This window comes from Budorcas taxicolor, chromosome 22 (assembly GCF_023091745.1).
Source record: "Budorcas taxicolor isolate Tak-1 chromosome 22, Takin1.1, whole genome shotgun sequence".
Taxonomy (NCBI): Eukaryota; Metazoa; Chordata; class Mammalia; order Artiodactyla; family Bovidae; genus Budorcas; species Budorcas taxicolor.
The window spans coordinates 21199313-21219399 of NC_068931.1; the positions used below are offsets into that span (position 1 = coordinate 21199313).

The 20087-nt window shown below is 40.0% G+C and overlaps 1 protein-coding gene across 4 annotated transcripts in view; it reads right to left on the reverse strand.

Annotated features, from left to right (window-relative positions):
• The window catches only part of FHOD3 (formin homology 2 domain containing 3), a 530296-nt gene that overhangs the window by 211877 nt on the left and 298332 nt on the right, over nt 1–20087 (reverse strand). For all 4 annotated transcript variants that reach the window (XM_052660257.1, XM_052660258.1, XM_052660256.1 and 1 more), the window contains exon 6: nt 1908–2002. In XM_052660257.1, the coding sequence (XP_052516217.1) occupies nt 1908–2002 (95 nt within the window). The remainder of the gene's footprint in view (nt 1–1907; nt 2003–20087) is intronic.

Below are 20087 nucleotides of genomic sequence, written 5' to 3' on the forward strand. Positions count from 1 at the left end.
TGCTGCTAGGTTTCATTCCTGTTTCTAAATAGGGTTGGTTGTCGGCATTTTATTATGACCATAATAAAGTGAGCTTTCATTGAAAAATCTCCCATCTCCCTAGCTTTTGGGGTCCTCAAGACCATGCAGAGAGCCCAGGGGAGGGAGCAGCTTCCAAATGAGCATGAAGGTTAAGGAGACTCAGCAGAAGAGAGGAAAAATCAGAAAACACTGAAGCAGGATATGAGATACATATCTTTCCTCAGCCTGTGAAATCAACTCAGTAGGCCCGCCATGCCACTCAGCTTGTAAGGTCACCTAAAGCACTTTGTAAATAAAGGCACATCCATTTTCCAAAGAAATCAGAGTCAAGTGTTTAAAGAGAAGAAGAAGAGGAGGAAGAAGAAAAAAGAGAAGGAGAAGAAAAGATTTTCAGTCTTCTAAGGAAAAACATACTGCTTCTATTATAAAATGGGAGAGGAGATTCTATTAACAATAATACTGGGGAAAGGAAAATTGAGCAGAAGATGTGAGGGTCAACCAAGGACCTGGGGCCCAGTGGGTATCACACACCAAGAACTGTGACTCTGCCGAGAGCCCAGGGCTGGTGCCCACCAGCCTCGGCGGGCTTGCCACAGTGAGGGTGGCTGTGAACATAGGGATGGGGAAGCCTGGGACGACCCCAGGTTCTGCAGGGACCCCCAGGAAGCTGTGCTGACTCTGCAACAGGTCTAAGTCAGGTTGAAATCCCCCACCCAGGCCCCTGACGTCTTCCCCGCTTGACCTTGCTGCCTACTCTCATCACCATGGTGACCACCGTGGTGCCTCACGCCACAGGCTGACCACAGTCCAGCTGGATTCACTGGCTCAGGACAGGATCCCTTCTAACTTCCTCCAAGTCTGCCCTCCAGCCAGGTCCTTCACGGACCCACCCAAGAATCTAGAGAGGGCGACACTAGAGGCTCGCTCAGCTTCCAGCACCTCTCGAGTGTCATGGCGGATGCTCCTCCTCAGGGCCACGGCCCCAGGAAGTGGGGACTCACAGCTAAGGCACTGCTGGACAGACACAGGCCAAGATCTGTGGGGGAAACTAGAGAGATCCTCATAACCAAGCACGAGTTCCTCAACTACAAAACGGGGACGTTATTTGCTTTACCGCAGCCTCATGTGCATTTAAGGCAATAATGCCTGAGAAGCACTTACTATGGCGCCTGGGTGAATTGTGAGTAAACGTTGGTCACTTTTATAATTGATGGCAGAGCTGAAAGGCAGTCTCACATTCTTTCATCTATACATACAGGAATATGCATATACATATATACAACATACACATACTTAAGTAACTGACCATATTAAACATGAAATACAGCAGGTAAGATGAATGGCAACCCACTCCAGTCTTCGTGCCTGGAAAATTCCATGAACAGAGGAGCCTGGCGGGCTACAGTCTATGAAGTCAAAAAGAGTCAGACACAACTCAGCAAGGACTCACTGGCTTTACCACTGGCAAGATTAATGCTCTACCCATTGCCTAATGTTTTAATTAAATGTTAAAAACCAAAGGTGCCAAAAGTATTTGATTAAAAATTAAGAGAAAGGGCTTCCCTGCTATTTCAGTGGTTAAGACCCTTCCACTGCCAGGTTCCATTCCTGGTTGGGGAACTAAGACCCCATATGCTGCACAGGCAGCCAAAAACCTAAGAAAAAAAGCTTAAAAGAAAATAACTAAAATGCATTAAAAATTAATAAGTTCTTTGCAATTGGGGTATTTTCTTTAATCTATAAAATCATAGTCCTTGTTTGTGTTCTGACAGGGCTGGAACGGAGCTAAATAGGACTTCTTTCTTTAAAACCATCCCAGAGAGCATAACAAAAAGAGAGGTGTAGGACATACAAACCAAATAAAACGTTCAACCATAATCTCTTACCTTTGACCCAATGAGAGTGTACAGCCACTGAATGGTTTCATTGTGGTTTATTACTCCATTCATCCCATCCACGTACAACATAATCTGGCCCAAAGCTAAAGAGAAGAGAGAAAGAAGCAAGTAAATGACATCTCCAATTATCACAATGTCAAGCGAGATTCTCACACTTTAAGTACACTGTATGTTAATGATCAAATCTGAAGAGTTGATCTTCCGATTTGATTCCTTAGCTCTGAAATTAGCGAAATCTCACTGCAGAAAGTGTGGACCACTACAGAAGAAACAAAGGCTATTCCTAGCATCCGGAAGATGCAATTAAGGCACCAAATCCAGTGACTGTTGCTTCTCTGTGCCTTGATGTATAAATGCATGTTTTCAGTTTCTATATCTGTGTGAAGTCCCAGACAGGACACAGATATGGATGAGACGGTGTCTGGGTCGTGGCCTCTGGTTACGGAAAGAGGTTCTCAAAGCAACCTGTCCGGTGCCCCAGCCTATGGTCAGGCTTGTCCCAGATGCTATGGAACCATCCTAAGTTTATCTGAATCCTTAGACAGGAGATAAATATGTATTTAAGTATTATTTGTAATCCCTTCTAAGAATTTGGGGGTTTTAAAATGTCAGATATCATGAAAACATTTGTCAATACCAAATAAATTCTTAGTTAAGGAAAATACAGTCACCACATATTGTCATTATCCATAAAAAAATATTATTACACTTTTTAAACAAATACTAACTCAAGTTTTTCAGTTCCCTTAGTTTCAAAATAATTTGATGTCTAGAAAATCAATAAACAAAGGTTATATATTCTAAATAAATAGGCTTCATTGAATCACATCTGACCTCCTAAATCTTATTTCAGACATAATTAATTGGCATGGTATTGACACTTTTGGCAACCCTTTTTTCCTGGTAATAGTAGAATATCTCATTTTAGAAAACTTAAAATAAGAGGTGTGAAATGAAGATAATTCATAATCTCATAATTTAGAATTATTCATAATATGTTGATATATTTTTCCTATATTCTTTCTTTTATGCTTTACACACACACAACTTTATATGCAGGTTGTAGGAAACAGTTCAGATGAAATGGTGTTGACTTAAAACAGTAAATTAAACACAAAATGTAAGTATACACTAATTCTAAGCATACAAATATATGTGTTATGTCAGAAAATTTATTATTATTTTATCCAATAAATAGATAACAAAATCACATAATCATTCTGAGAAAAAGTATGTTCTTATATATGTAAAAACTCAAAATTTTAAGCAATTAATTGAACATATTCTTGATACAATAAACAGTATATTTTTGGAAATACAAAATTCATATTCTATTTGGTGGCAAAACATTAGAGATACTCCTGTTAAAATCAGAAGTAATTTTAAAATGATGCCCATTAATCCTATGATTCTTTAATACCATGCTAGAGAGTTTCAGGCAAATCTAACAAGACATGAATAATAATGAAAGGTAGGATGGTTAGAAATTAATACAAAAAACTGTCATTATTTGCAAGAAATATTACAGGCCCCCAAAAATTCATCTACAAAATTTATAATGAAGAGATCACAATTACAACCACATTCTCATCCTGATGAGAAAAAGTACATAATACACAAAGAAAATCAAACTTTGATATAAAAATATAATGCTAGATAAATGGACACATGACAGCAAATATGATATAGGTTTAAATGATTTATTTTATAAGTTGATAAGAAAATACTAAACGCCAATACAAAAAAGCCAAAATCAAACCAGTCAATCCTAAAAATTCACTGGAAGGACTGATGCTGAAGTTGGTGCTCCAATACTTTGGCCACCTGATGTGAAGCCAACTCGCTGGAAAAGACCCTGATGTTAGGTAAAATTGAGGGCAAAAGGAGAAGGAGGTGACAGAGGATGAGATGGTTGAATGGCATCACCGACTCAATGGACATGAGTTTGAGAAAACTCTGGGACGTGGTGAAGGAGAGGGAAGTGGGGCGTGCTGCAGTCCATGGGGTTGCAAAGAGTTGGACACGACTTAGTGACTGAACAGCAACAAGAGGGGAGACAAACTAGTTTACAACAGTAAAGTTGTCCATTCTGACTGTAATAAAAATGCAAAATAAAACAATAGTGAGGTAGCATTTTTACTTAAATTATCAAAGACATTTTTAAAAGAAATGATTAGTCATCAGCTGCTGCAGAGGTTAGATATTTGACTTCACACATTCCTGGCATCAGGGCAAACTGGTACAAGTCCTAATATATCTATTTAGTGCTGTAATTGTTTCAAAAATAGTTTCAATAGTTACCATTTAGTGGTCTACCGTGTCCCAAGATCTGAGGGGGGGTGGGGATTTATATATGTTATTAATACGAGAGCCAGGCTGTATAGGACAGAGTAAAAACTGAGGCTCTGAAAAGGGCTCCCAAGCTCCATCACTACCAAGCGGCTGAGTCCACCTCCAGCCAGGTCAGGTGGCTCGCCTATGTCTCTACTCAGAGCCTGAAAGTCCTCTCAAAGCTGCTCCCTAGCCAAAGTGATTTCAGCAATCTATCCTAAGAGAATAACCCTAAGTTAAGGGAGGAAAAAGGATGAAGCAAGATATGCACTGAAGTGTCATCTATAACATCAAAGCATCAACTAAAATCCACACATCCATATATATAAAATCCACTAGAGTGCCGCATACAGAGTAATTTACCAAAGCTATATCCTAACTTGTGAGCTGTTTCTGATAAAATAGTTAAAAATTAGAAAATGAGAAACATTATATAATTCAATAAAATACTAAGCTCCTCAAGCATTGAAGGAAAGGAACCCCAGGATATATTAAGCATTATGACAAGATATATGTTCTTTGGATACATTGTCTTCTACTTTTTCGTTTTCCTTGTTTTTCATTAAAAGTATCTATTACTTCTCTAACTGGAAAGCAAACAGATACATAAAAAGGAACTAAATAAGACTGTATAATGCAAAGTGTTAAGTGCTTTTCCTGGTTTTTAGAATTTTTTTTTTACTAGCCTACCCCTCTCAGCACATGCCTCCCTCCTTCAGTAAGATAAAGCTCCCACTTCATGGAAGACTTCTGAGAATTCAGCACTTCCTGCCCCATTTTTTCCCCTTTCTTTTTCTTTCCTCCTCTCCCTTCCAAAACAAACTGGCACACCTCCGGGGAAGAAGAGTTTGCATCACGGTCCTTTTCCCACTCGAGTTCCACTGTTGAAGAAGCAGATTCAGGTGCCAGGCTTCGCTGGTGGCTCAGATGGTAAAGAATCTGCCTCAGGAAGACCCCCTGGAAAAAGGATAGGCTACCCACTCCTGTATTCTTGCCTGGAGAATTCCATGGACAGAGTGGCCTGTTGGGGTACAGTCCATAGGGTTTCAGAATCGGACTCAACTGAGCAACTAACACAGACATTAGCATCTTCTAAGTCAATGGCACAGGGGGAGACAATGGAGGCTGTTTATAGTCTCTGGAAGGTGCACCCCTTGGGAGACCCTTCCCCCTTCCCAAGGCTGAAAATCCAGGAACTAAAGTCTCCCCACTAACTTGTCAGGGCCTCTGGTATTGCAGAAAGCCCAGCAAGCCAGGGCATCGCTACGAAAAGGGAGTCAAAGTGAGAATTTCTGTAAGTTTTCTCTCCATGATCTGTTTCCCTTCAAGGTTCTATTAACTGACACTTTGGAGGAAGAAAGTCACCAGAAAGTCCACATCTAATGGAATTCAAGTTTCTGATCAAGCTGGTTTGTTAGAATATTGTGAGAAGCAAAAGCTTTCAAGCTAGATCTCCCTGCACCGGAGCCCACCCTAAAACCAATGAGCTCCTTCCTGCAAAACCCAATGCAGACACAAGATGGCGCTAAATAGATTTAGGTGGGTTAAAAATGACGCTAAGCTTCCAAAAGCGAAAAACCACCAGCCTGGATGACGGCCTGTGAATAAAACTCGCACAAAAGGGGGAAAAAAAGCAAGGAAAAGTAGATGGTCTGGGTCACAGGAGCCACAAAAATTACCGATTTCCATTTTGAAGAAGGATGAGGAGTATCAGAATGTCAGAACAGAGTGGTGGTCATGCCCAATGACAGCACAGGTCTGAAAAGAGAGACCAGGCCATTTGTCCTTACCTTGTTCTTAGGATTTTCTCGAGGCATTTTTATTAACTTTCTGTGCTTCTGTTCCCTCATCTCAAAAGTGAGACAGTAAGACTGTAGTACCTATTCTGCAGAGGTGTTGTAGGGACTGGATTAGGGCAGAGTCTTTGTCAGAGTGCTCAATCAATAAGTGTCAGTCATACCGAGGATGTCACTGAGGTCACACATCAGTTACCTACTGGACAGACGCACACGATGAAAGACTTAAACAAAGTCACAATTGGTTTATTTTCTAAAAAAAAAAAAAATTTAATATTTAGATATATGATCCATTTTGAGATAATTTTTGTAGGAACTGTGTGGTTTAGATGGATGTTCCTTTTCACACAGATATTCGATGGATCTGATACTACATTTTGACTATTCGATAGGATGCTGCTGCTGCTGCTGCTCAGTTGTCAGCTGTGCCTGACACTTGTGACCCCATGGACTGTACCCCGCCAGGTTCCTCTGTCCATGGGATTCTCCAGGCAAGAATACTGGAGTGGGTTGCCATTCCCTTCTCCAAGGGATCTTCCTGACCCAGGGATCAAACTCAAGTATTCCGCATCTCCTATATTGACAGGCAGATTCTTTACCATTGAGTCACCTGGTAAGCCCAATGCATTATCGATGTTGCGAGTTGTCTTCCCTGCTTTATGACCCATTTTGAACTCAAGCAAGAAAATCGCTTGAATTTGCTTTTTGCCTAACATCATTTCCATAGTCTAAAATAAGTATAAAATAAACAGCAAGTAATAAGTCATTAGTAAAAAACCATAAAGCGAGAAGTGTGCATTAAAATGATGTATAACATAACCACATTTATTCAGAATATATTCCAATATCAAACAGCAAACTTCAGTAATGCAAACCCTGCAATTACTTTTGCACCTACCTAATATTATGGGAAATGCATTAAATCTAAAGATAAATTTTGGAAGAATGACATCTTTACTACATTGAATCTTGCATCCCATGATCCTATTGCGTCATTTAGATCTCTGTTTTCATTGCTTTCTTTGTAGTTTTTAACTAAAGATTCTATATATGGATTTTTGCTAAATTTGTATTTCACATGTTTTGGAGCTATTGGATATATTTTTTAAATTTCTGCATTCCTAACTATTTATTAGCTCAGTTCAGCCACTCAGTCATGTCCAACTCTCTGCAATCTCATGGACTGCAGCATGCCAGGCTTCCTTGTCCATCACCAACTCCCGGAGCTTACTTGAACTCATGTCCATTGAGTCGGTGATGCCATCCAACCATCTCATCCTCTGTCGTCCCCTTCTCCTCCTACCTTCAGTCTTGCCCAGAATCAAGGTCTTTTCCAATGGGTCAGTTCTTCGCATCAGGTGGCCAAAGTATTGGAGATTCAGCATTAGAATAAAAATAATTTTGTTTTGACTTTGTATTCTGTAACTTTGTTAAACTTATTAATTCTAGGGATTTGCAGGATTATGTTTCTGCAGACTATCTGAGGTTTTCTACATCGATAATAATGATGTCTGTGGCCTAGAGCAATTTTATTTCTTCCTTCCCAATCTATATCCCCTTCAGCCCACTTCCCTTTATTCTTCCTTGCCTTATTGCACTGGTTAAGTATGAATATTCAGTAGTGGTGGTTGGAGTGGACAACTGCTTTTTCTCAATATTAAAGAGAAAGAATGTAGTCTTTCACCATTAATTATGATGTTAACTATAGGTTTTTGTACAATGCCCTTTATCAAGGCAAAGAAGATCCTCCCAGTGTCTAGTTTGTTGAGAGGTTTTTTTTTAATCATAAATCAATGCTGAATTTTGTTAAATGCTTTTTCTGTATCAGCTGATATTATCAAATGGTTTTTCTTCAGACTGCTAATGCAGCGGGTTACAGAGTGAATTTCAAATACTGAACTAGCCTTGCATTCCCTCTTGGCCATGGTGCAGTATTCTTTTTATATACTGCTGAATTTGATTCATTGATATTATGCTGAGGATTTTGGCATCTCTGTTCATGAAACAGGGGCCTGTAGTACCCCGTCTCTGCCCAGTTTTGCATCATGGTAATGTCGGTCTTATAAAATGAGTTGGGAAGCATTTCCTCTTCTTCTGTTTTCTGGAAGATGTTACATAAAATTGGTTTTATTTTGTCTTCAAATGTTTAGCAGAATTACCAGGAAACCATCTGAGCCTGGAGAATCCATTTTCAGAAGACTGCTAACTGCAAATCAGATTTCTTCAATAGTCACAGTCAATAACTATTACAGTAATAAGGCTAGTCAGGTTATCTATTTCATCTTGGGTGAATTTTGGTAGTCTGTGATTTTTAAGGAATTGGCTCATTTCATCTAAGTATCTATTTTATTTACTAACAGTTGTTCACAGTATCCTCTTATTAGTTATTTCATGTCTGTGGAGTCTGTCATGATATCCCCTCTGTCATTATGGGTGTTGGCAATGAGTGTCTTCTTTTTCCTTGTCATTATTGCTTATTTTTGTTCTTATTGCTTGTCAAAGAATTAGCTTTCCCCAGCACGTGTGCATGCTAAAGTCACTTCAGTCGTGTCTGACTCTGCAACCCCGTGGACTATGGCCTGCCAGGTTCTTCTGTCCATGAGATTCTCCAGGCAAGAAGACTGGAGTGGGTTGCCATGCATCCCTCCAGGGGATCTTCCCAACCTGGGGATCAAACTTGCGTCTCTTACATCTCCTGCATCAGTAGGCAAGTCCTTTACAATAGTGCCATCTGGAAAGTCCAGCTTTGCAATAGTCCAGCTCTATTATTTCTGTCTTCAGTTTCATTAGTTTTTACCCTTATATTTATCATTTCTTTCCTTCTACTTACTTGGGTTTATTTTTCCTTTTACATTCTAGTTTATTAAGGAAAATGTTTATATCATGGATTATTTTCCTTTTTTCTAATAGAAATATGTAATGCTATAAATTTCCCTCCGTGCACTGTTTCAACTGCATCCCACAAATTTTGATTTATACTTTTGTTTTCATTTAGTTCAAGTTATTTTCTAATTTCTATTTGAAATTTTCTCTTTAACATATGATTATTTGAAAGTTTGTTGGTTAATTTTCAAACATTTGGAGATATTCCTGTTATCCTTCTATAACTGATTTAGTTTGATTTCATATGGTCATAAAATATATCTGATGCTTTCAAGTCTTTTAAATTTGCTATTTTTATGATCCTGGACATGATCTATCTTGGTAAATGTTTTTATGCACCTCAAAAGAATATTTATTCTACTATACTTGGGTAGAATGCTCTAAAAATGTCTATTAGAACTAGTTGGTTGGTGGTGTAATTTAGTTCCACTATAGCTTAGCTGATTTCCAATCTACCAGTTCTATTGATTACTAAAAGAGGAATACTGAAGTCTTCAACTACAACTGAAGATTTTCCAGATCTTATTTCATTTCTCTCAGTTTTTGCCTGATGTATTTTGAAGCTGTATATGCTTTCCATTTCTGAGTGAATCAATTCTTTTATCATTATAATGTCTTTCTTTATCTGTTGCTCTTTTCTTTACTCTGGAATCTACTTTCTCTAATGTTAATTTAGCTTTTATTTCTTATTAATGTCTGTATGATATTTATTCCTGTATCCTTTTGCTTCTAAACTAAATAAAGCATTATAATTAAGGTGGGTTTCTTATAGACAGCAGTTAGTTGGGTCTTATTTTTGTATCCATTCTGAAAATCTTGGTCTCTTAATCACTGTGATTAGGCCAGTTACATTTAATATAATTAATGGTACATCTGAACTTAGCTCCATCATTTCCAATCTGCTAATGAGTCCATCTAGTGAGCTTTTTATATTAATTTATTTTTAATTTCTAAATTTTCCATTTACAAATGATTCTTTATATTTTACATTCCTTTTCTGAGACTATCTTTCCATTCACTTCAATAGTGTTCATTCTTACTTCCTTTTTTAAACATTAGCTTCTTTAAAGCAATTGACAAATTCACTACCAATGTCTTCTTGGCACTGGGGTCTCCAGATTTGTCTTTTTCTATGCTAGCTAGAATTTTTCTAGTTTATTGTATGTCAATTAATTTTGGCTTATATGCTGGATACCCTGAAAATTATGACTGGATTTTGTTTAAATATTCCAGAAAAGGTTGACATTTTTGTTTAAGCAGGCAATTAACCTTGTTCCCTTTAAACCACTTGTTTTGACCTGACTTTTTTGAGCTGTGATTCCAGTGCCAGTTCAGTTTTCAAAGCCTGGGTTGTGCCATCTGGACTGGCCCTGCATGCCAACCAGCCAGTGGCTAGTCTGGAGGCCACTGGGCAGTGGGCAGTGGTCCACCTTGTTGTTTGGTTCTCAAAGTTTTTGGTGTGCTCTTTAAGGTCAGATTCATGCATGTAGTTTGTGGTGAGCCCAGGGGCTCATTAAAAACTTTGTAGGTCACTTTTCTCTTTTCCCATTATCTCCCTGATACTTTAGGTTCCCTGGGGCTCCCTTTCTTAGTCTTTCAATCAGAGAGTGGGGCCACTATTTACCTTGCTCTGCCACATAGGTTTTGTGACTGTGTCCACATCTGGGGCCAAGCAGTGGGAAAACAGGGGGAAATACAAATGGAATTCACCCCAACACTCTTGTGACTACAACTCCTCTCAATAAAAGCAGAAGTTTATGCCTCAAAGTTGTAGGTGCCTGCAGGCTCCTGCTATTCTCCGATTATTATCACAGCTGTTCTCACCAGGGGATTATCTGTGGGCAGGAGTTCAAGATAACAGAGAAAAAGACTAAGAAACATGGGGGACTTTCACAGTTTTTAGTGTCTAGAGTCCCTTTTCATCCTACTTCAAGCCAGAAGTAGAAAGCTTCTTCTGGAACTCCCAATGAATACATCAACGGCCACTTTGGGCTCAGGGCTGATCTGAGTCCAGATCAGGAAATACTTGAAGAAAAATGTTAAAAAGCACTATCCCAGCACTATCTTGAAATTCTAATCTTCTTTCCCAATTTGTCTACTACTATTTACTTTTCAAGATCCTCAAATAGTTGCTTTATGTATTTTTCCCTGGTGGCTCAGCAGTAAAGAATCTGCCTGCCAATGCAGGATATGCAAGTTCGATCCCTGGGTCGGGAAGATACCCTGGAGAAGAAAATGGCAGCCCACTCCAGTATTCTTGCCTGGGAAATCCCATGGACAGAGGAGACTGCAGGCTACAGTCCACGAGGTTCAAATGAGTCAGACACAACTTAGTGATAAAACAACAACAAAGTCACATTGAATATGAGAGAGAGGTTCCTCTGTGCTTCACCATTTCAGGCAGAACTCCTCCCAGCTCTGCTTTTGGAATACAGCTCCACAGCAACACAGGGATGGCCTGGAGTCAAGTCCCATGTCAGGGTCTGCTCAGAATTTTGCCTCAATAATCTAACTACCTGGTTTTCAATCATTTTTCTCTTCTTCCTTTCTCCTCTTCTCCCTTCCTCCATTTTTATTTTCCTTCTTTCCTTTCTTTTTTAAAGTTGGAAGCCTTTCAGTCAAAGGAGCTTCTAAAAGGAACCCTAACACAGGCCATAGATCACTCCTGAATGTTTTGCCAGAAGCACTGGTGGGTTTTAACTGCTTCCTCCTTAACACTTGACACTGCCAGCCAGTCTACTGCAGTAGGTCCCAAAGTGGGGCTGTTAAAAGCACCCAATCACCCAGGCTAGACAGTGGAGCTCACTGCACACTTGCATTTTCAAACACCACTGGTGGGTTATGAAATCAACATAGTGAATCCAAACCAGCAATGGACTTTTTCAATAAACAAAACAGAATAGCAAACAGAGTGCACTTCATTGCAGGTAAGGGCTGTTTCTATTTTTGTTCTATTTTATAAAAATATACACCATGACCAAGTGGGCTTTATCCCAGGGATGCAAGGATTCTTCAATATCCACAAATCAATCAATGTAATACACCACATTAACAAATTGAAAAATAAAAGCCATATGATTATCTCAACAGATACAGAGAAAGCCTTTGACAAACTTCAACATCCATTTATGATAAAAACTCTCCAGAAAGCAGGAATAGAAGAAACATACCTCAACATAATAAAAGCTATATATGACAAACCCACAGCAAACATTATCCTCAATGGTGAAAAATTGAAAGCATTTCCCCTAAAGTCAGGAACAAGACAAGGGTGCCCACTTTCACCACTACTATTCAACATAGTTCTGGAAGTTTTGGCCATAGCAATCAGAGCAGAAAAAGAAATAAAAGGAATCCAAATTGGAAAAGAAGTAAAACTCTCACTGTTTGCAGATGACATGTTCCTCTACATAGAAAACCCTAAAGACTCCACCAGAAAATTACTAGAGCTAATCAATGAATATAGTAAAGTTGCAGGATATAAAATCAACACACAGAAATCCCTTGCATTCCTATACCCTAATAATGAGAAAATAGAACTTAAGGAAACAATTCCATTCACCATTGCAACAAAAAGAATAAAATACTTAGGAATATATCTACCTAAAGAAACTAAAGACCTATATATAGAAAACTATAAAACACTGGTGAAAGAAATCAAAGAGGACACTAATAGATGGAGAAATATACCATGTTCATGGATTGGAAGAATCAATATAGTGAAAATGAGTATATTACCCAAAGCAATCTACAGATTCAACACAATCCCTATCAAGCTACCAGTGGTATTTTTCACAGAGCTAGAACAAATAATTTCACAATTTGTATGGAAATACAAAAAACCTCGAACAGCCAAAGCAATCTTGAGAAAGAAGAATGGAACTGGAGGAATCAACCTGCCTGACTTCAGGCTGTACTACAAAGCCACAGTCATCAAGACAGTATGGTACTGGCACAAAGACAGAAATATAAATCAATGGAACAAAATAGAAAGCCCAGAGATAAATCCACACACGTATGGACACCTTATCTTTGACAAAGGAGGCAAGAATATACAATGGAGAAAAGACAATCTCTTTAACAAGTGGTGCTGGGAAAACTGGTCAATCACTTGTAAAAGAATGAAACTAGATCACTTTCTAACACCATACACAAAAGTAAACTCAAAATGGACTAAAGAGCTAAATGTAAGACCAGAAACTATAAAACTCCTAGAGGAGAATATAGGCAAAACACTCTCCATCATAAATCACAGCAGGATCCTCTATGACCCACCTCCCAGAATACTGGAAATAAAAGCAAAAATAAACAAATGGGACCTAATTAAAATTAAAAGTTTCTGCACAACAAAGGAAACTATAAGCAAGGTGAAAAGACAGCCTTTGGAATGGGAGAAAATAATAGCAAATGAAGCAACTGACAAACAAGTATTCTCAAAAATATACATGCAACTCCTGCAGCTCAATTCCAGAAAAATAAACGACCCAATCAAAAAATGGGCCAAAAAACTAAATAGACAGTTCTCCAAAGAAGACATACGGATGGCTAACAAACACATGAAAAGATGCTCAAAATCACTCATTCTCAGAGAAATCCAAATCAAAACCACAATGAGGTACCATTTCACGCCAGTCAGAATGGCTGCTATCCAAAAGTCTACAAGCAATAAATCCTGGAGAGGGTGTGGAGAAAAGGGAACCCTCTTACACTGTTGGTGGGAATGCAAACTAGTACAGCCACTATGGAGAACAGTGTGGAGATTCCTTAAAACACTGCAAATAGAAGTGCCTTATGACCCAGCAATCCCACTGCTAGGCATACACACTGAGGAAACCAGAATTGAAAGAGACACGTGTACCCCAGTGTTCATCGCAGCACTGTTTATAATAGCCAGGACATGGAAGCAACCTAGATGTCCATCAGCAGATGAATGGATAAGAAAGCTGTGGTACATATACACAATGGAGTATTACTCAGCCATTAAAAAGAATACATTTGAATCAGTTCTAATGAGGTGGATGAAACTGAAGCCAATTATACAGAGTGAAGTAAGCCAGAAAGAAAAACACCAATACAGTATACTAACATATATATATGGAATTTAGAAAGATAGTAATGATAACCCTGTATGCAAGACAGCAAAAGAAACACAGATGTATAGAACAAACTTTTGGACTCTGTGGGAGAGGGAGAGGGTGGGATGACTTGGGAGAATGGCATTGAAACATGTATAATATGTAAGAAATGAATCACCAGTCTAGGTTTGATGCAGGGTGAAGGATGCTTGGGGCTGATGCACTGGGATGACCTGGAGGGATGGTGTTGGGGGGGAGGTGGGAGGGGGGTTCGGGATTGGGAACACGTGTACACCTGTGGCGGATTCATGTTGATGTGTGGCAAAACCAATACAATATTGTAAAGTGAAAAAATAAAAATAAAAAAATATATATATATATATGAGTTTTCTCCTGTAGATCTCAGCCACAAGAGTTTGGAATCTATTATTCCAAACTCCTTCCCTTCTGTTATCCTTCACCTCCAGTGATTCCTCTAATTCCCTCCATTTTCCTCTGAAACAGGCCTCAAATTCACCTTTCCTTCCCTTCATCACTGCCTCAGGTCCAGCTTCCATTGTCTCTCTTGGATTACAGCAACTGATGACCCAGCTGGTCCACCTACCTTGATTTTACTCTTTCTAATCTATGAAAGATGTTGCCATTGAATCTTCTAAACCATTAACTAAATCAACTGAAGTTGACAGACCATCTGGCTCCCTCCGCCTGGGGATAAGGCCCAATGTCCCTTCCATCCCCAGCCTCTAACCCACCTTTCAACTTCTTGTCCACCCCATCTGGGCTCCTTTACCTCTGAACCTTCTGCTCCCATGAAGGGCTTCAATCCTAAGACTATCAAACTTGAATTAGTTACATGTGTTTTGCTTTTAAGAAAAGTTCTTAAATATAAAATATTAATATTAATTCCAAAAAACAGGGCTAATTTTTTTTAAGGTATAATTTTTTATTGTTTTTTAAAAAAGAACTTCTTATACATCAGAGACCACAACCCCAAGAAAACAAGCCCCCATCAGTTATTTGCCTGCTTGTTCATGTCCAGATGCCAGAAATGCCATGGAAGAAGCTGAAAGATAATTCCTTCCTGGCAGAGTCATCTGACTTTTTAAACAAAGAGCTCTTAAACACTGCTGCCCTGAGTAGTCTTTTAATGAGCCCCTCATCCATTCTTTCCTTCAATATTACAGTGAAATTATAGGTCACACGTACTCTGTAAATTGGCTCGGAGATTCCAGAGCTGCATGACCTTCTTAAGGGAATTATACAGTTTAGGCCAAAGGATTTTTTAACATAATGTGGTTGGGTTTAAAAAAAAAAGCACTGAAATAACTGTAGGCATATCACACATTTGACTATAAACTAGCCCTTTTTTATGTCTTGGACAAAGCTTTTATTTGTAAATGAAGCACCCACTTGTATATTCGACTCTGGAGTTCCACCATGAAACAAAAGATTTCTCTGAGTATTTCAATGTACCTTTGTGCATCACCTCCCTACTACTTATTTTTTGCATCTTGGGGTAACTTTTAATTTTGATGTAATTTCAAAATAACAAAAAAAGTTGCAGAAACAGTGCAAGTAACTCTTGTTTACCCAAAGACATTTCACATAGCTCCACTAATTGTTTATGTTGTGTACCATTTACTTTATCATTCTCTTTTCCTGAACTTTTAAAATTATATTTTTAAATAAAAAATGTTTATATTTAAGGTATATATCATGATGGTGTTGAACACATACACAATGAAATGATCATGAAGTCAAGCTAATTCACATAAAACCTCCTCACATAGTTACCATTTGTGTGCATGCTGAAAGAACACAACTCTACTCTCTCAGCAAATTTTCAGAATTCAACACAGTATTGTTAAGCACAGTTATCATGCCTAGACTTTAGCTCCCTAGACCTCCTCAAATGCATTTTCCCAGTCTTGATTCGATTTTCATTTGACAAAAGCAGTAGGAAGGAAAATCTATTCTACAGCCATTCCATTGGATCAGAGGTTTTACCACTTGAAAATGTGATTGCAAATAATGCCTATTTATTTCAACTAAAAGTACAGAAAATAACAGACTGGACATATGAAAAATTAAAGAAAAATGACCTTACCCACAAAGTCAGCTTTCTGCTGCAAACAATTATGAGTGGTCACCAGAGTTGGTTTTCTTGTTTGGGGATTTTTTTTTTTCTTTTTTTTTTTTTTTGGGAAGAGGGTGATCTGTGACTTGCCCTTTGGGAGTGAAGATGAATGTTGCTGTGTGTTGGGTATATTCACTATTCCCTGTCCCCCAAGAGGCCTTGGAAGCACAAGATTATGGACAACACTTTCTTAAACCAGAACACAGTGGTTCTGGCTCTCTGCCAGGAGAGTTCTTGAGGTTATCTTCAGGAAGGAAAAAACCATGTCCATCACTAAAACCTTATCTCCTGGAAAGAGCTAATTCATCTTAAAAAGGGATTTCAACTTACTTTTATCAGACCATTAAAATTTACTCTTGTTAACTCTGAAATGGATTTGCCAATCCCCAATTTCCATTAAGCACCAAAACGCACAGTAAATACTGAAGAGAGGTTGATACGGTTGACATTCTTGGAACCAAGTGGAGACCTTGGCGTCTGCCTTGTTACTATCCTCTTCCCCTGTCCTGTCTGCTCTAAATAACAAGCCCAGGCCCAGTTTTCCCCAAGGGCAACTGTCAAAGAAATAGTCTTTCAGCACTGATTACTGCATGAAAATTAAGGAGAATAAGCTGCCAATTCTAGACTGGAGACAAGAATTTAATCAGCACCAACAGCTCCAACAAGGTGTCAAAGTTTTGAGTCCCCTGCTGACATTTAGCAGTATTTGCAATGCAAATTTTCAAAAGCATTCTTGGAAAAACTGACTAACCTCTCTCTACCCTTGAATGCCCACTTGCTGAAAAAAAGGTCCCTAAAATAAATTTTAAAATACTTAACACTTGTAAGCCTCAACTGTAACTCTCCAAAGAGAGGCTATGCAGGGCCCTTAAAACAGGATTTTCTGTCTGTCCTTCCTGCTGGACCTTCCTACCAGGATATCATGTAGCAAAACTCTCTGTATCCTCATCTCTCATCTAATGCCACATATGGGATGTTGTTCTGCCCCATTCCTTTACCTGCCCATCAGCATCAAAGTTTAAATTCCAGATCCCCCTGCTAAAGGTTTCAAAGTAAGCCTCCACGAAGGGAGTCTTAATACTGCTGGGCCTCCATGGCTTCAATTACACCTCTGCTCAGTCTCTGTCATTCCACATTCTTTCATTTTTTAGGTAAGGATGAACCAAAGGAGTGAAGACAATTTTACTGTATTAGCAGGTCCTGAGCTTCTAAACCATGTTGGCAGACTCCTAATGTCTCCATGAAAAGAAAAACAGCCATTTAAATCATCTGTTCTATAATGATCTCCAGGACTTACATCCAATGAAATACCAGTGGAAGCTCATAGCCTTCCCAAGACACCCCTGAGCCAGAGATGAAATGAACCAGAAGTAGACTCCACAGGTTCAGCAGTGACTGGGCCGTCCTACTCACCTCATGGACTCAATCTAACCCTGCTGTTCCCACAGGGACCTTGGGCAGCACCGTGTGTCAGCAGCAAGGGCTCCCTTGATGGACCCCGGGAGAAGCAGCTCCTCCCCTGCCCTGGGGAGGGGACACACAGGAGGCATACACACGGGACATCCCCTCGTGCATGGCTTTCCTTTGTGAGCCTCTGTGACAGAGGCAAGAGGCATGAAGATTGGAGAGAGCAATTAAGCCCAAGCAGGGTGGGACAGAGCTCATAAAACACCCAGATTCAGAGAAGGGCAGGGTTGGTGTGAGCCTGAGTAATTAGAGCAGGTTTCCTGGAGGAGGACGACAGAGCCAGACCGTAAAGGGGGGGACATACTGAGCTTCGAGGAGACAGAGGAGCTCCCTGGCAGGAGAAAAGAAAAGGTACCTCCATGCTTCTGCTCATTTCCTCTTTCAGGGCAGCACAGCATCAAGAACAACTCACTGGGCTTGGACCCAGGGAGAAGCCGGCCTTCATGCTGCCTCCACCATCTCCTAGTTTTCAAAAACGTATAAGCTACCCAGCCTCCTGGGCCTCAGTTTACACATCTGTAAATTGGAAGAACCATCCCATCTGGACTCTATGTTGTCAGGATGAAATGGGATTATGTATTAGCATACACTTGGTGATGGTCAGGCAGTTCTTGTTGATGACATTATGCTAGTTAATCTCTCTGGGCTTTAAGTCCATCATCTGGAAGATACAGGATTCCTCCTGAAGCCCTCCAAAATCCTACATTTTGGAAACATTCAAGTCCCTAGGGGGATGTAATACTAAGTGTCTGGCACTAGGAGGCACTCTTCTAATAGGTCTTTATATTAATACTTGCAGTTCTGGAATCCCAGATGAGACTCCATTGAAACAGTTTACTTTGGAGCACTACATAAAACAATCGAAGTATTTTCCAGTATATTAATTCTGCATTTCTCTCCATTTACGATTTCAACATGTTTAGAATTTTAACTTCCAGAAAAACCTACCTTATCAAACTCCTTCCCTTACTAAAATTCTACCAACTGCTAGAGAATCTGCATCAGGATGGGATTTGCTGCAGGACTCCCTACAGGGTGCTGGCTCCTTCCTGGGTTTCCCCCTGCTGCCCCTTGAAAAGGATCTGAATCCTGTGATTATCTTGGCGACCAGCATTTAAGACACTGACCTACTCAGGGTTCTCAGGGAAAAATCATTGCCTCAGAAGCCTTAAACCACAGCTCCCCACGCCCTCTGGGCTTCGCAGGTAGCACCAGTGATAAAAAACCCGCCTGCCAATGCAGGAGACATAAGAAATGTGGGCTCGATCCCTAGGTGGGGAAGATCCCCTGGAGGAGGAAATGGCAACCCATTCTAGTATTCTTGCCTGGAGAATCCCATGGACAGAGGAGCCTGGCGGGATACAGTCCATGGAGTCCCAAAGAGTCAGGCATGACAGAAGCGATTTAGCATGCACACACACACACTAACCTCTCCAGCCCCACATCTGATTTAATTGGCATCTGTTTTTGTCAAAATCATCCCCAAGTGATTCTCCTGCATAGCCAGGAGATATGAACCCCTGGTCACTGCTAAACCAAACCATGACCTGAGGGCAGTGCCTGGTTAGGTAGGGCTCTCTCCACACTATCAGTACCTGCTTCTAATCAAACTCAAAGGCAAACAGGAAAAATAATGTTCCCACATCCTGATGACCACTTTCCCTGATCTCCCTGGGGCAGTGATGATGGAGACCAGGTATGTGGTGCTGGTTCCCACCAGCCCAGCTCTGCCGTGTTCAGTCACTCGGTCTTGTCCGACTCTTTGGGACCCCATGGACTGCAGCAGGCCAGGCTTCCCTATCTTTCACTATGTCCTGGAGTTCACTCAAACTCATGTCCATCGAGTTGGTGATGCCATCCAACCATCTCATCCTCTGCCACCCCCTTCTCCTCTTGCCCTCAATCTTTCCCAGCATCAGGGTCTTTTCCAATGAGTCAGCTCTTCATATCAGGTGGCCAAAGTATTGAAGCTTCAGTTTCAGCATCAGTCCTTCCAAAGAATATTCAGGGTTGATTTCCTTTAGGATTGACTGCTTTGATATCCTTGCTGTCCAAAAGACTCTCAAGAGTCTTCTCCAGCACCACAATTCAAAATGCATCAGCCTTTGGCCCTCAGTCTTCTTTATGGTCCAACTTTTACATCTGTACATGACTACTGGAAAACCCATAGCTCTGAGTATATGGACCTTTGTCAGCAAATTGCTGTCTCTGCTTTTTAACATGCTGCCTAGGTTTGTCATAGCTTTCCTTCCAAGGAACAAGTATCTTTTAATTATATGGCTGCAGTCACCGTTCACAGTGATTTTCGAGCCCAAGAAGAGAAACCTGTCACTGTTTCAAGTTTTTCCCCTTCTTTTGCCATGAAGTGATGGGACCGGACGCCATGATCTCAGGTTTATGAATGTTGAGATTTAAGCCAGCTTTTTCACTCTTCTCATTAAGAGGCTCCTTAGTTCCTCTTTGCTTTCTGCCATTAGAG